The sequence below is a fragment of the Ursus arctos genome, unplaced genomic scaffold (assembly GCF_023065955.2).
Source record: "Ursus arctos isolate Adak ecotype North America unplaced genomic scaffold, UrsArc2.0 scaffold_20, whole genome shotgun sequence".
Taxonomy (NCBI): Eukaryota; Metazoa; Chordata; class Mammalia; order Carnivora; family Ursidae; genus Ursus; species Ursus arctos.
Genome location: NW_026622875.1, coordinates 20,160,590 through 20,173,399, shown reverse-complemented (window position 1 = coordinate 20,173,399; position 12,810 = coordinate 20,160,590). Strand labels below are relative to the sequence as shown.

At 46.8% G+C, this 12,810-nt stretch overlaps 1 protein-coding gene across 1 annotated transcript in view; it reads right to left on the bottom strand.

The window, feature by feature from the left end:
* Positions 1 to 11,666: 11,666 nt before the first annotated feature.
* SLC9A9 (solute carrier family 9 member A9) overlaps positions 11,667 to 12,810 on the bottom strand; it is a 549,652-nt gene continuing 548,508 nt past the window's right edge. The window contains exon 17 of the mRNA XM_026497205.4: positions 11,667 to 11,934. Within this exon, the coding sequence (XP_026352990.1) occupies positions 11,927 to 11,934 (8 nt within the window). The 3' untranslated portion in view covers positions 11,667 to 11,926. The remainder of the gene's footprint in view (positions 11,935 to 12,810) is intronic.

Genomic DNA, 12,810 nt, shown 5'->3' with positions numbered 1-12,810 from the left:
CGCAAGTCTCTGGCTTCATCAAAACTACTGATGGCTTCATGTTCCTCATTAACGCCCAGGAGAGCACAGGCTCTGCAGTCTACTAAAAATGCAGGGAAAAGCTGGTCAGTCGTGGCTTGAATGGTCCTAATTAGATCAGAGAGACGCGGAGCCAGGCCCTTTGCTGAGCTGGCTGTTCAACATGAGTGGTCACCACTGCTGCTTGTGATTTTCTTATTGCTAATTGGACAAATGCTTGTGTCGTCTGTCACTTCCTGAATTTGCTTTCTGCTTCACTGCACTCTTCACCAAGCCAGTAAGATACTGCTGGAAATGAAGACGGGTGTGTGTGTGTGTGTGTGTGTGTGCACATGCACACCCACGCAAGAGAGACAGAGAGGGGGGAGAGAGAGAGAGAGAGAGAGAGAGGCTTGCCAGTCTTGAGTTTAGTGAAGAAAATCACTCGCCTTAAAAAAGTTGGTCTCTGCAATGCTGCGATCTGGTCAGCTGTGTGAAATCAGAGAGGCAGCACAGCCCTTGGTGGCGTTCTGTGGGGTTCGGTGGGGTTCTGTGGAAGACGCTCCCGGGACGGTCTCCCTCAAGGCCCCATCTCAGAGAGGCGGTTGGGCTCCTGCTGCGCCTGCGTAAAACACTGCAAATCCTGGAAAACAAAACCAGGCCCCAGGCCAGACTGCCCTGTGCAGATACAGATTTCCAGAAGGGGGAAGGAAGAAAGAAAGAAAGAAAAAAAGTGTGAGAACCATCTTATCTGATGTCAAACAAGTGAATGACACTTTCTTTTTTTTGATGGTTTGCTGAAGAAAATAACACTTTTTTGGCAAAGTTCCACTCTGCCGTGAAAGTCTGTTGTTTTCCAGCATCTCGGTGCCTGGCCCAGCCACCCTGCAGAAAGCGTGTGCCTGTCGGAGGCAGGAAGGCAGCGCCGGACTAACACATCTCTCTGTCCGCCAGGATCCCTTTTTGCCCCCAGCACAGCCCGGGTGAGGCGGAGACGGCGTGTGACATGATTTGAGTAAACCCCATCTTTCTTCATGCTTCTCCTAGGCCTGGAATCATTGTCTCTGCTTCTAATATGTGTTTTTCAGTTTCACCTCTCACCTTGGTAAAGAGCAGAGGAAAAGAGGGGCGCCTGGGTGGCTCAGTCGTTAAGCGTCTGCCTTCGGCTCAGGGCGTGATCCCGGCGTTCTGGGATCGAGCCCCACATCAGGCTCCTCCGCTAGGAGCCTGCTTCTTCCTCTCCCACTCCCCTGCTTGTGTTCCCTCTCTCGCTGGCTGTCTCTGTCAAATAAATAAATAAAATCTTAAAACAAAAAAAGCTTTAAAAAAAAAAAAGAGTGGAGGAAAAGAAAAGTTCATTCTTTTTTCTTTTCTTTTCTTTTTTCTTTTTTTTTTTTTTTGCAAATAGTGTATGGTATTAGATTGGGGCACATTAGTTAAAGGTTCATGTTCTGTACTCTGATGGGGCTACGTTCCGAACCTGGAACTTACTAATGTATTACCCTGGGCAGGTTTCTTAACCTCTATCAATCTAGGTTTGCTTATCTGAAAAATGAGGGTAATAATGGGAAACTCCTCCCCGATTGCTGGAGGATGAAATGAGATCACTCACGCACCGTCACGCACGGCCTGGCACCCACCAAGTGTTCAGTAGATGGTAGCCCACACTGCTACATTCTGTCTATGCATTTGAGGGGTTTAAAGTTCCTTGTTAGTCTTTACCGATTTCATCGCTGTCAACCTGTATGTTCCTGAAGGGAGAATCCGGCCTTGACCCTGTTCTAATCTCACGGACAGGCTCTCTGCCAGCGATTGCATCTTCCTCCCTCCTGTGTTTCTACGGCTGGTGAGAACTCTCTTCCCAGCCCCGGATTCACCGGGTCACCTGCTGATGGGACCCAGCTTGCAAGTAATACTGAAACTGAACTCACTGTCCTCTCCCCAGATGCACTTTTGCTCCGTGGTTTCCCTCTCACATGGGCCCCCAGTCACCCCACGCAGAACCAGGGCGCATCTCAGCCCTGCTTGCTCTCGGACTCTTCACCCCCAGGGATTCACTGAGGCTTCTGCTCTCCCCACCCCCCCGCCCCCATCTGCCCCTCACTCCTGTCCTGGTGCACCTGGATTTCTGCAGTTTTACTGTAATCAGCATTCCTAACTGGCCTCATTTCCATTTTCTCTGTCTACCAATCCATCCTTCCCTCTGTTGCTCTTATCTATTTACAACCCTCTTTAAAAACCTTTTGTGGCTCCACGTTATCTTCAGTGTAAAATCCAAACTCCTTACCAGGCGTGCACAACCCTTCCCGATCTGCTCTACCCCTCTTGCTGCTACAGACGGACTTTCCCCTTTGTTCTTCAAATTCTTCACACTCCAGCCATATGGGAATGCTCCAAACACTTCCTGATCAATGGGCATCTCCTGAGCTTTGCATAAATTCTTCCCTCTGTCTGGAATGCAATCTCCCTAATTTTTCCCTTGGGTTATTAATTTCACTGGGTAATTCATTTCAGCTTAGTGGACTCTCCCATAAGGTTCTTCCTGACTATACCCTAAAATCTGGGTAAGGTTCCCTCCCATTGCCCATTGTTCCCTATGCATTCCTTCATCGTAAGTCTTACACACCCCTTCAATGAGGGAGATTTATTGTTAAGCTCTGCAGCCACCATACCTAGCATTAAGTCAAGCACACAATAGAATACAGTATGTTTTCTGAAAGAATGAGCAGAAAAAGGAAGGAAGGCATGGACCATTTTGATGGGAATAAATCTAGAAGGTAGATGGTCCTCCAAGACTCGATGTCAACATCTCAGTACTTGCCCCAACACACTTGACATGGGGAGGTAAATGGCCTGTGTTCCCTCTCAGCTGTCTGCCCATGGACAGAACCCCACTGTGCCCTCCAGAATCAAATACCATTGCCCTCTAGGGCCAGGTCCCGAGTGTAGGAAGAGTGAATCAGCTTGCTTCCCAAGTTCTGTCCTTGTGACCATGGGGGCCATATGCAGAGTCTAAGTCCACCTTCCCAGCCACTTGACCCAGAAGTACTGAAGATGTTGAGAGAATGAACGCCCAGCTGCATTGGCCCATCAGCTCCGAGTCCAGCCTTTCTCACTAGATGTTGTTCAAATTTTATGCATCAATTTTTTTTCAAGTGGCCTTATAACGGTGAATAACATCTCTTCCACCTCCCTTTCTATCATGATTTCCTGTTTCTCTGCAACAAAAGAGAAATTTTGATGACACATGAATATATCTGTAGATCTGGGGTGGTCTTGTAAGGCTTGTGGGTTTTTATGCTTTTCATCAGATGGCTGAGACTTCTGCATCTCTCGCTTAGCCTGAATGTATTTCAGTTCTGAGTAGCTCTGATCAACTTCATCTTGAAGGCATTTATCTTCAGCATACTGAGGGAGTTTGAACAGGTCCTTTGCCTAGTTTGGTACGTTTTTAGTACTTTCGTCGCCCCTTATTTCTGTGAATAGTGAATTAAAGCAATGGGGAGAGGGTAGAGTCAGAATTTATTAGGAGGACTCGCCCCTCTCTTGACCATTAACAATTTCTTTGAAAAAGAAGTCCTTAGATGAAAAACTTCCTGTTTTTTTTTTTTCATCCAGCTGTTATAGGTCAAAAGCTACTTTTAGATGAGGGCTAATGCCTTTTATTTCTATAGAGAGGATCTTTTAAGTGCCAAGAAGGCCATGCCCAGTCCTCAAGTGGGTAAACTTGACAAGGGAGGTTAATAGATCGATCCAAGGTCACATAGCAAGTTAAGTGTCAGAGCCTGAGACGAATAAACACCCAGGCCCTGACATGCTGTCATTGCAAAATTTTGCCAACTGTACCCTAATGGTCTGATATTTTATAGCTTAGGTGACACACTTCCTTTATCAGTCACTGTCTTCCTTTGTGACTAGATGGAGTTTTTTTTCTCCTAAGCACAGGAGATTTGGCCTCCTTTAAAGCTGACCTCAGGATCCTTTAATAAATAAGCTTGTCATCCTCAGGTACTCGAGACACAATGAATAGGACACACAGTTCCTAGGATGCTTGCAGATGTCTTTTCCCGGGTGACACCAGCCTCCGGACAAATCAGAAATGATGTCCTGCACTGATGCCCTGAGAATCCCGGCATCTTCCATGCTGGAGTTCTTGGCTGCACGTTGAAAAGAAAATCCCAGAACTTAGGCCCCAACCTCAGAGATTTGTATTCTGTTGATTTGAGATGAGGCTCAGGCATGGCTATTTTAAAAAACCTCTTTGAATGATTTCAATGTCCGACTGGGGTTAAGGACCAATATTCTTGGCTCTCCTGCCAATTCGGTGCAGAACCGCTTCATCCTTAAAAGCAGGCTTTGTAGAGCTGTGGCCAAACAGGTCAGAACTTTGCTCTATTTTTAATGTAAGCCACATTTATTGTACGCTGCCGAAGAATGCTGGCTTGTCCTCGGGAGTCACAGACTAATGATACAACTTCTCTGTAAGGAGGCCCAGACGAATGAAGCCAACTGAATCTCTCATCTTCTAAAGCAGCTGGACAGGGAGAGCTTGAATGGAACAGGCCAGCGTGCCTTTGGAGGGAGTAAAATTGTGTCTCTTGAACCTGTCAGAAGTTCTTGAAATAAAGCCGTGGATAAAAGGGACCAGTGGCTATAATTGATTCAGCTTTTTTTTTCCAGAAGCCTTTGAGAAGTTCGTCATCAGAAGGCAATTTGTAACTGGGGAAGGAACCGAAAAAAACTGGCCGGGATTGAGGACAGATCAGCAGATGAGACGGCCCGAGTTAGGAATGGAGGGCCACTTTTTCAGGGTCGCCAACTTTGGTGAGGACCTGCACAGTGATCTCATCAACAGACCTTGTGCGTTTTAAGATTCTTTTTTGTTTTAATTACCCAACCTTGTAGCACCCTTTGAGAAACAAGGCTCCTTAAGCACATGGAGCTCATAAACCAGCTCTCTGCCCTCCTCCTTGTCCATGACAGCTTGTCCAGGACAGGGCAGCAGCGAGGTCGGGTGGCTGTTTGTCTGGCTTTAACCCCAGTTCTTGGTTCACATTCTGAAAATGCAAACTCTTCAAAAGTGTTATAAAGAAAATGAATCATAGCCATTCTAGAGACTGTTTTGAAAAGCTGATGGGATGTGGTGATCACTTGATGATAAGCACACAGGGCTAGAACTCTGAGAGGATGAGCTGCTTAGACGTTACACATCTTTCCTCCCATTTTCAGGGCCTGCTCCATTGCCCTGGAGACCTCCTCGTTGTCCACGTAACCCAGGCCCCCCTCTCCTGGATCCCCTGGAAGATTTTGCTTCTCTACCATCCACTCCTGCTTCTTTTAATCTTAGCACTGTGTTTTTTCTTTGACAAACTACTCATCACCCATTCAATCCATGAATTCAGGTGGGAGCTGTTACTGACCTGCTCCCCCAAAGTCTATACATCTTAGCTCCAAGACTGACGTGTCCCCTGGGCCCGGCCAAATAGCATATTCCATCTCTTTGGCCTCAGTGACTTGTATGGGGTTGGTCACCTTGCTCAAGTTGATGTTATGAATTCTGGCCCAGGGATTTTGTGGGAACTATTGAGAAAGAAGTTCCTTATGTCTGTTGCTTTGCCAAGCTGTGACCAGGGGTCACCATGAGGAGGGTAGTTTCTTGAGAAATGGAAATAAAACAGAAGGCAGTAATGTCAAGAGATGAAGCATAACATACTTTCTGACAACGTCTTTCGAGTATCTGGATCCAGTCATATTTACCAGATAGGCCCACTGGACTTTTCTGTCATACTGGTCAACAGATACCCCTCCCACATGTCTTTCCTCCCGCTGGTGAAAGCTGTGTCTCTGTCACTCATAGGATCCTTTCATAAGAGGTTCCTAGTCAATACTCTCCTACACACACTAGTGTACAATCCAATTAAAACTAGTCTGTCCTAGCTCCCTGGGGACAGGCTCTTGGGGCAGTGGTGCAAGGGGAGTTCGCCCAAGAAATGAGTTTGTGCTCATAAGCCATTGGGAGAGGGATGTTGGGGGGGGGGTTGTCTCAGGAAAAAGGTGTAAAAAAAATTCTGATAGCAGTTTTCTGGAGCCAACATTACTGCTACTTCTACTTCTCCTTCTTCTCCTTCTCCTTCTTCTTCTCCTTCTTCTCCTTCTCCTCCTTCTTCTCCTTCTCCTCCTTCTTCTCCTTCTTCTTTTTCTTCTCCCTCCTCCTCTTCTTCTTAAAGATTTTATTTGAGAGAGAGAGAGAGAGAGAGATAGCATACACAAGCGGGGGAAGGGACAGAGGGAGTGGGAGAAGCAGACTCCCTGCAGAGTGGGGAGACCAACAAGGGGCTTGATCCCAGGACCCTGAGATCATGACCTGAGTCAAAAGCAGACACTTAAGTGGCTGATCCACCCAGGAGCGCCCTACACTTTTTCTTCTTTGGTTAACCCAACGTCATGGTTGTGAGGAATGCAGAGAAGGAGGGACTGGGAACGAATCGTTCCTGAGAAACATCTCTGTGCTAGTCGGATGCTTCGCATGCCACCTCAGTCCTGACACAGATCGTATGTATATTAGCATCGCTATTTTCCAGATCAGAAAATACTATCAACAGTAAGAATAGCTACTATTGACTGAGTGCTATGTTCTAATGTTGACTCTAATTCTACTTTATCCATTATAATCATAATAACCCGCAAGGTGGAGATTACAATCTATATTTTATGGATGATGAAACCAAATTTCAGAAAGGTTAAGTTCACCATCACACAGCTAAAAAGAGGATAACTGTGCATTCAGACAGATCCAATCTGAAAGCAATTTGAGGGGCACCTGGGTGGCTCAGTCAGTTAAGTGTCTGCCTGCAGCTCGGGTCATGATCCCAGGGTCCTGGCATCGAGTCCCCCATCGGGCTCCTTGCTCAGTAGGGAGCCTGCTTCTCCCTCTCCTGCCTGCCGCTCCCCCTGCTTGTGCCTGCTTGTGCACTCTCTCTCTCTGTGTCAAATAAATAAATAAAATCTTTTTAAAAAAATGAAAGCAGCTTGATATGAAACAGATCTACACTAATAGGCTTGTGATGGGTCTGGTCAGGTAGATACTTTGGGCTAGGGAGGGCCTTTCAGCATTCCTGATACTGAAAGGGGGGAACAGTTCAATGGGAATAAATCGTGTACGGTGCTGCCCACCTCAGGTCCTGGCACGGTGACCATCAGCTTAGTTGGGACGTCTGGTCAGGTTCCTTGCTTAACAAGATCTAAAGGAGTTCTTTACCCAGAACTTTAGAAAGACAAGAAGGAATAATTAAGGACAAAATGTGGAACACTGTTCTGATCCAGCCTATATATTGTAAAATAAACCCACACATATCATAAACATCCTGGATGCTCCTTATATCTGAGCATCTGGTGTTAATTACTAGTTGGTAAAATGCGGAGCTGGCTGGGATTAGGGGGTGCTTGCCAGGGCCTATTAGCATTCTCTCCTTATGTTGTGTGAGTCCTGGGAGTTCTGTTGCTCTGTGCTAATGTCCTGTGGTGATTCGTGTCCCGCATTGATCCATGCCAGCCCACTTGAGACGTGTACTCTTCTTTCTGAATCAGAGTCGATATCCAGGTTACAGAGCGTTCTCTTAGAATGCAACCACTCGGAGCTCGGTCTTACAGGTTTATCAACTGCATTTCCGTCATGCCAGGTAGTCCTGTTCCAATTGTTAAATTAATTGAACAAAGAGGCCATTAGACTGAGGTGGCTCTAATGCCACGGCTGCTTATGTAGCAAACCAAAAACTAAGCCTGTAAATGCCTCAAGGTTATAAAATCGAAATGCTAAGGACAACCAATCACAACAGCCAGCTCGACTTCCAGCTGTAGCCAATCAAACACGTTCTTGCTTTCATACCTTCTCATTAGGAGTCCTTCCCTTAGCACCTGTCTGCAGAGCGCTCTTCACCACCTCTGCGTTGGAGGTGCCGCATTACAATCAATTTTTGCTCCAATAAAGTTAAAAATTTTAATCTGCCTCAGTGTATCTTTTAGCAGCACCCACGGCTCTCTGCTTGTGGTGCCTGGAAGTGACTCCGTGTTCTGGTCCCTGGAGCCTGCAAATCTGTTAGCCCACATGGAGAAAGGTGCTTTGCAGATGTGATTAAGTTCAGGATTTTGAAATGGGGAGATGATCCGGATTATCCAGGTGGACCCAACGTGATTACAAGGTCCTCATAAGAGGGGGGACCAGGAGGCGGCGGCGGCTCAGCGTCCGTGGAAGGAAATGCGACCTCGACGCCAGAGGCTGGAGCGGAGCAGGGAGGCGGTCCCGAGCCGCGAGGCCCCACTTCCAGAGGCAGAAAGAGGCAAACCGCCAGTATGAGCCTCCAGGAGGAACCTGTTCTACTGACACCTTGACTTCCGGCCCATGGGCTTGGTCTGAATCTCTGACCTCTAGCACGGTGGGATAACACGTTCGTGCTGTTTTAAGCGACTCAGTGTGTGGTAATTCGGTACAGCAGCGTATGCTCCGGACCAAAACTGGGATGTTGGGATTTTTTTTTTTTTTTCCCTCCAGCAAATGCCTCCTGCAAATACCTGCCACACAGTATTTTAGTGACGTGCCTGTGAAGGTGTACTGGTGACTTCCCCTGCTCCGTCTGCATGGGTTTCATGGGCTCCTCTGGCTTTAAGAGGGAAAAAGAATAACTTCTGATTTGTGTGCATCCTCAAAAACGTTCCCCCTCGCTGGGAAGGCCTTTATTCTCACCTCACTTCCTGTGTCGCACTAGCACTTGGTCCCCCCACCACAGTAGCTGCCAGTCAAAACTGACCACTTGCTCTGTCACTGGGTTTTACTGTATAGAAGGTTCTGGTCAGTTGACTAATAGAAGGTTAACCATTTAATTCACACTTAAAAGTTGCAATTTGGAGATCGCCACGGACGGCCAGCTTGCACTGGGTTACTGAGGGCTTCGAGGACCATGACTTCATCCTAGTACTTGGCCTCAGCTGGACAGGAGAATGACTTGACTTGGGATAGGACTTGGATAGGACTTGGATGTTATCGGAGCCAATTAAACTCAGAAGAAACTGGTGATCAAGCTTTCTTTTAGTCATCCATACTGGGCATAGTTAATGCCAGTGGTATTTATTCTTGCCGTTTGGGTGCCATTTAGAAGGGAACAGTTGTTATCAGAAGCTTGCTTAGCAACTGTGAAGTCAACACAAAGGGAAGTGTTAATATATAAGTTTAGAGGTTATTCAGGACAGCTGTTTTCAAAAGAAGGCATTAAAAAAATGTTTGGTGAAGTCTAATATGTGAGAATATCAAGGAGAGCTGTTCTGGGTGCATCGGGGTGGGGTTCCCACTGAAGGTCCTGGGGGAGCTGCTGTGGCTCCGTCGGGGCCGGGGCCGGGTGCTCATCCCTGTGCCGCGTCAGAATACACCTTGTAGATGCCAGCCCTGGTGTCTTTCCCATCCAGACTGACAGGCTGGACAAACACTCCGTGATGGGGGTTTCTGAGCTTCCCCTCTGTGTGCGCCAGGCCAGCCGAACCCCTTTGTGTTCCAGAGTCTGTTCTTCAACTGGGTACAATACAATTGATTAGGATTTATTTTTCTAAATTACAATTACAGTTCAGTTTTGTTTCTTTGAAATAACACCCTGGTTCCCTTGATTAGAGTTTTGAATGTTCCCAATCTCTTCAGTCACACATTTACAATCTTTTGGCTTATTTCTACAGATGGCTGAATTCATGCAATATGTATGGGCTTTACAGGTGGTGCCTCAGAGGGCAAATTTATTCCTGAGTATTTGCTGAGTACTACGGTCACTCCCATGACTTAGCCACATGTGTGGTGATGGTCCCACTATGAGTGGAGCTGCCTACTCTCCCCATGGGAAGCCCAGCCAGCAGCATGGCAAGGGTGCCTGTGAGGGGAGCAGAGAACATGTTTTCTTCTTTCCCCCCAAATTTCTGAGTGGGGAGGGGATCGTTAAGTGTTGACTTTGGATTAGAACTGTCAAAAGTGTATAAACTCAACTTCAAAACTTGAGAACCTCAAGTCATGGTTCTCTTTGTTCTACCACAATGCAAAACCCCCATGTTTTCCACCAATCTAGAACAGAAAAACAACTTGAACGCTCAGGTACAACTCACCTGATAATGACACTTCAGTCCCAGCATCTCTAGCTTCCGTGAGACTGTGCTCACTCAGCTTTGCTTGGTTAGGACCCATAGTTTTTACTTCTTCCAATCAATTGCTATTTCAGTTGTGGTTGGTTGTGACTTCTTTGTTGTAATCGTGTTTTATTAACATTGGCGTGAAAACAATAGTCCCCCCCCCCCCCCCCCGGCATCCAGGGCTGTGCAGGTATTCTAGCTTCCAGTCTCCCTCTCTGCTCCTACTTCTCTCTCATCACCACCAGCTCTGCCCTCACCTGGCTCAGAATTTCTGTGAAAGTTTGAAGAGAAAGAACGACGACACCAGTGCATCCCCATCACATGCTCCCCGCCCCCTACACGCCTACACTTCTGTCACGTGCCAGCCATATGGTTCAATCTCTTGTCCTGTCTCCTGGGGGCATGGATATTTGTTCAGAGACCCCCGGGTCCCACCCTGTCTCCACAGATGACTTTCTCGTGTTACGCGGCTGTGCTGTGTGTCTTCATCACTTGAACTTGACCCACTAATGCTGCTCTCCAGGGGTTCCACACAGTGTGGGAGATGCATCACTGAGCTAATTATACACAACGCAGAAAAGTTTCCTTTTCAGAGCAGGAACCCTTTAGAGGTTAAAGCCACCATAAGTGCTTGTGAAATGCTGATGCCTGGAGAGAAAGAGCTAATAATTGCCCCGGTGGTTCCAGGCCACCCAAGAAAGGCAAGTCTAGGGGGTGTAGGGGGGAGAAGCGGTCACTGTAACAAGTGTGATGGCTGGAGGTCGTCTTAATTGAGCTGCTAAATGGAGTTGTGTGTATTTTTTCCTTTTTAATGTGGATGGGTCACCGTTTTTATGGCTGTACTTGTGTCATCTTTCTTGTAACTGGCTTGGCTTATTGGCACAACTGGGTGTTGTGGACTGAAAATTATTAGGAGTAATATTTTTCCCTTCAAATGGCAAGCCTCCCCTACCTCTTCCTAGGCTATCTGTCAGACGCGCGCAGTATAACCTGACTTGTGGTTGGTGAGTGCCTGAGTCGGATTGGCTTGCAGCTTCTTGGCAAGTGTTTCTCAAAACGTTAGCAAATAAGGATACGAGCAGGCATTTGATACACCCACAGACCACCATTTTCACAGAAAAAAAGATGCAAGACAAATTTTAAAAAGTAAAATGAAAACCATGTTGAGAATGAGAAACAACAGTTTTCTGCCAACGAATCCGTGTTTGTATACAGACCCTCTAATCTGTCCGTCCAGGGGTGGACAGTCTGAGCCGCAGTCGAATTTCCCCATCTTGTCTATTGCTTCTTAGTTTGTATTTCTCCTAAATTGGGAAATCGAATTTGTAATATGTCTTCAGTAATGGAGGGACATGTGGGGTGTCTCTGTCAGATAGTTCTGGGTCTCTGACTAGAACAGAAACCCAAAATTACAGGGTGTTTTCTCAGCATTGTCTTGGCGCCCCTCAGGCGCTCTGTCAACGAGCAGCTCCCACCGTGGAAATAGGAATGTTTCAACACGAAGATGAGAGTGAGGGGAGACCTTATTTATTTCTTGGTGTATTTGTAAGTCTGCATATACTTGTGTAGCATTTAGATACGGCTTTTTAAATGTGGCCATTAAAACGCCATGTATTTCCCTCTCTCAGGAGAGAAGAAAATCATTTCTGGAAAACAGCAGTTACCAGGGGTGCGTTGTCTGCATCGCCGGTGGTTTCTCAAGACTTTCGATGTCTGATTTCCAATATTCAAAGTACGGTAGTCCAGCCCGGAAGTGATGGGTTCAGGCCGTTCAAGTCGCTGAATGAAAGACAGTGATCCGTAACGTGAGCAACAGTTAAATGATCAATTATACAAATGCTCTCTCCTGGCTTCCAGAGTCATGAAGTCAAAAACATTCACCATTTTGACAAAAGCCCCGAGCCCCCTTCCCCTTGACGGTCAGAGTACTTGGGTGAGTGAAAGCACCAAAGAGTCCCTGTCCCTTCTTTACAAGGGACGCTGAAAAACTCTATACTTGGTGGCAACAATTTGATCGGATATGCAATTTCTTAATGTTAAATCAAGATCATGGCTTAAAATGTCATCTATATGCTGACAGTTCTCACGAAAAGAAAATTGCAGGTCTGGCCTGCTGGTCTCAGAGGAGGCTGCGGGGTGCAGAGCGCTAGTCCCCCCGTGGGACTGAAACTACCCCAGGGGTACCCAGCCTGGATTAGCAGACCCCGAACGCCTCCCAGACACACGAGCTGAACAAATGCTTATTGCTTGTGGTGCTGAGATTTTGTAGTTGTTCATTACGCAGCAATAGCTGCCAAAAATACCTTCTTTCTAGCGTTACCTCCCTAGAATCTGTTCTCAGCAGAAGGTGGAGTGATGCTTTCGGAAGCCAGACTTTGTCAGTTCTTTGTTGCCCCTGCAATTGATTCTCATTCCACCAGGAGAAAACCAAAAATCTTTATAAGAACTTACATGACCTCCTCCCCCTACTCATTTCCTCTCTCATCTCATCTTCTACAGCTCTCCTCCTTGCCAGCTCTGCTCTAGCCTCGCTCGTTTCCTTGCTGTCCTTGAACACTCCAGATAAGACAGAACTTTCTTCCCAGGAAATCTCCATAGTTTGCACCCTCACCTTTGTCCAGTCTCTGCTCGAATGCCACCTTCTCACAGAGGCCT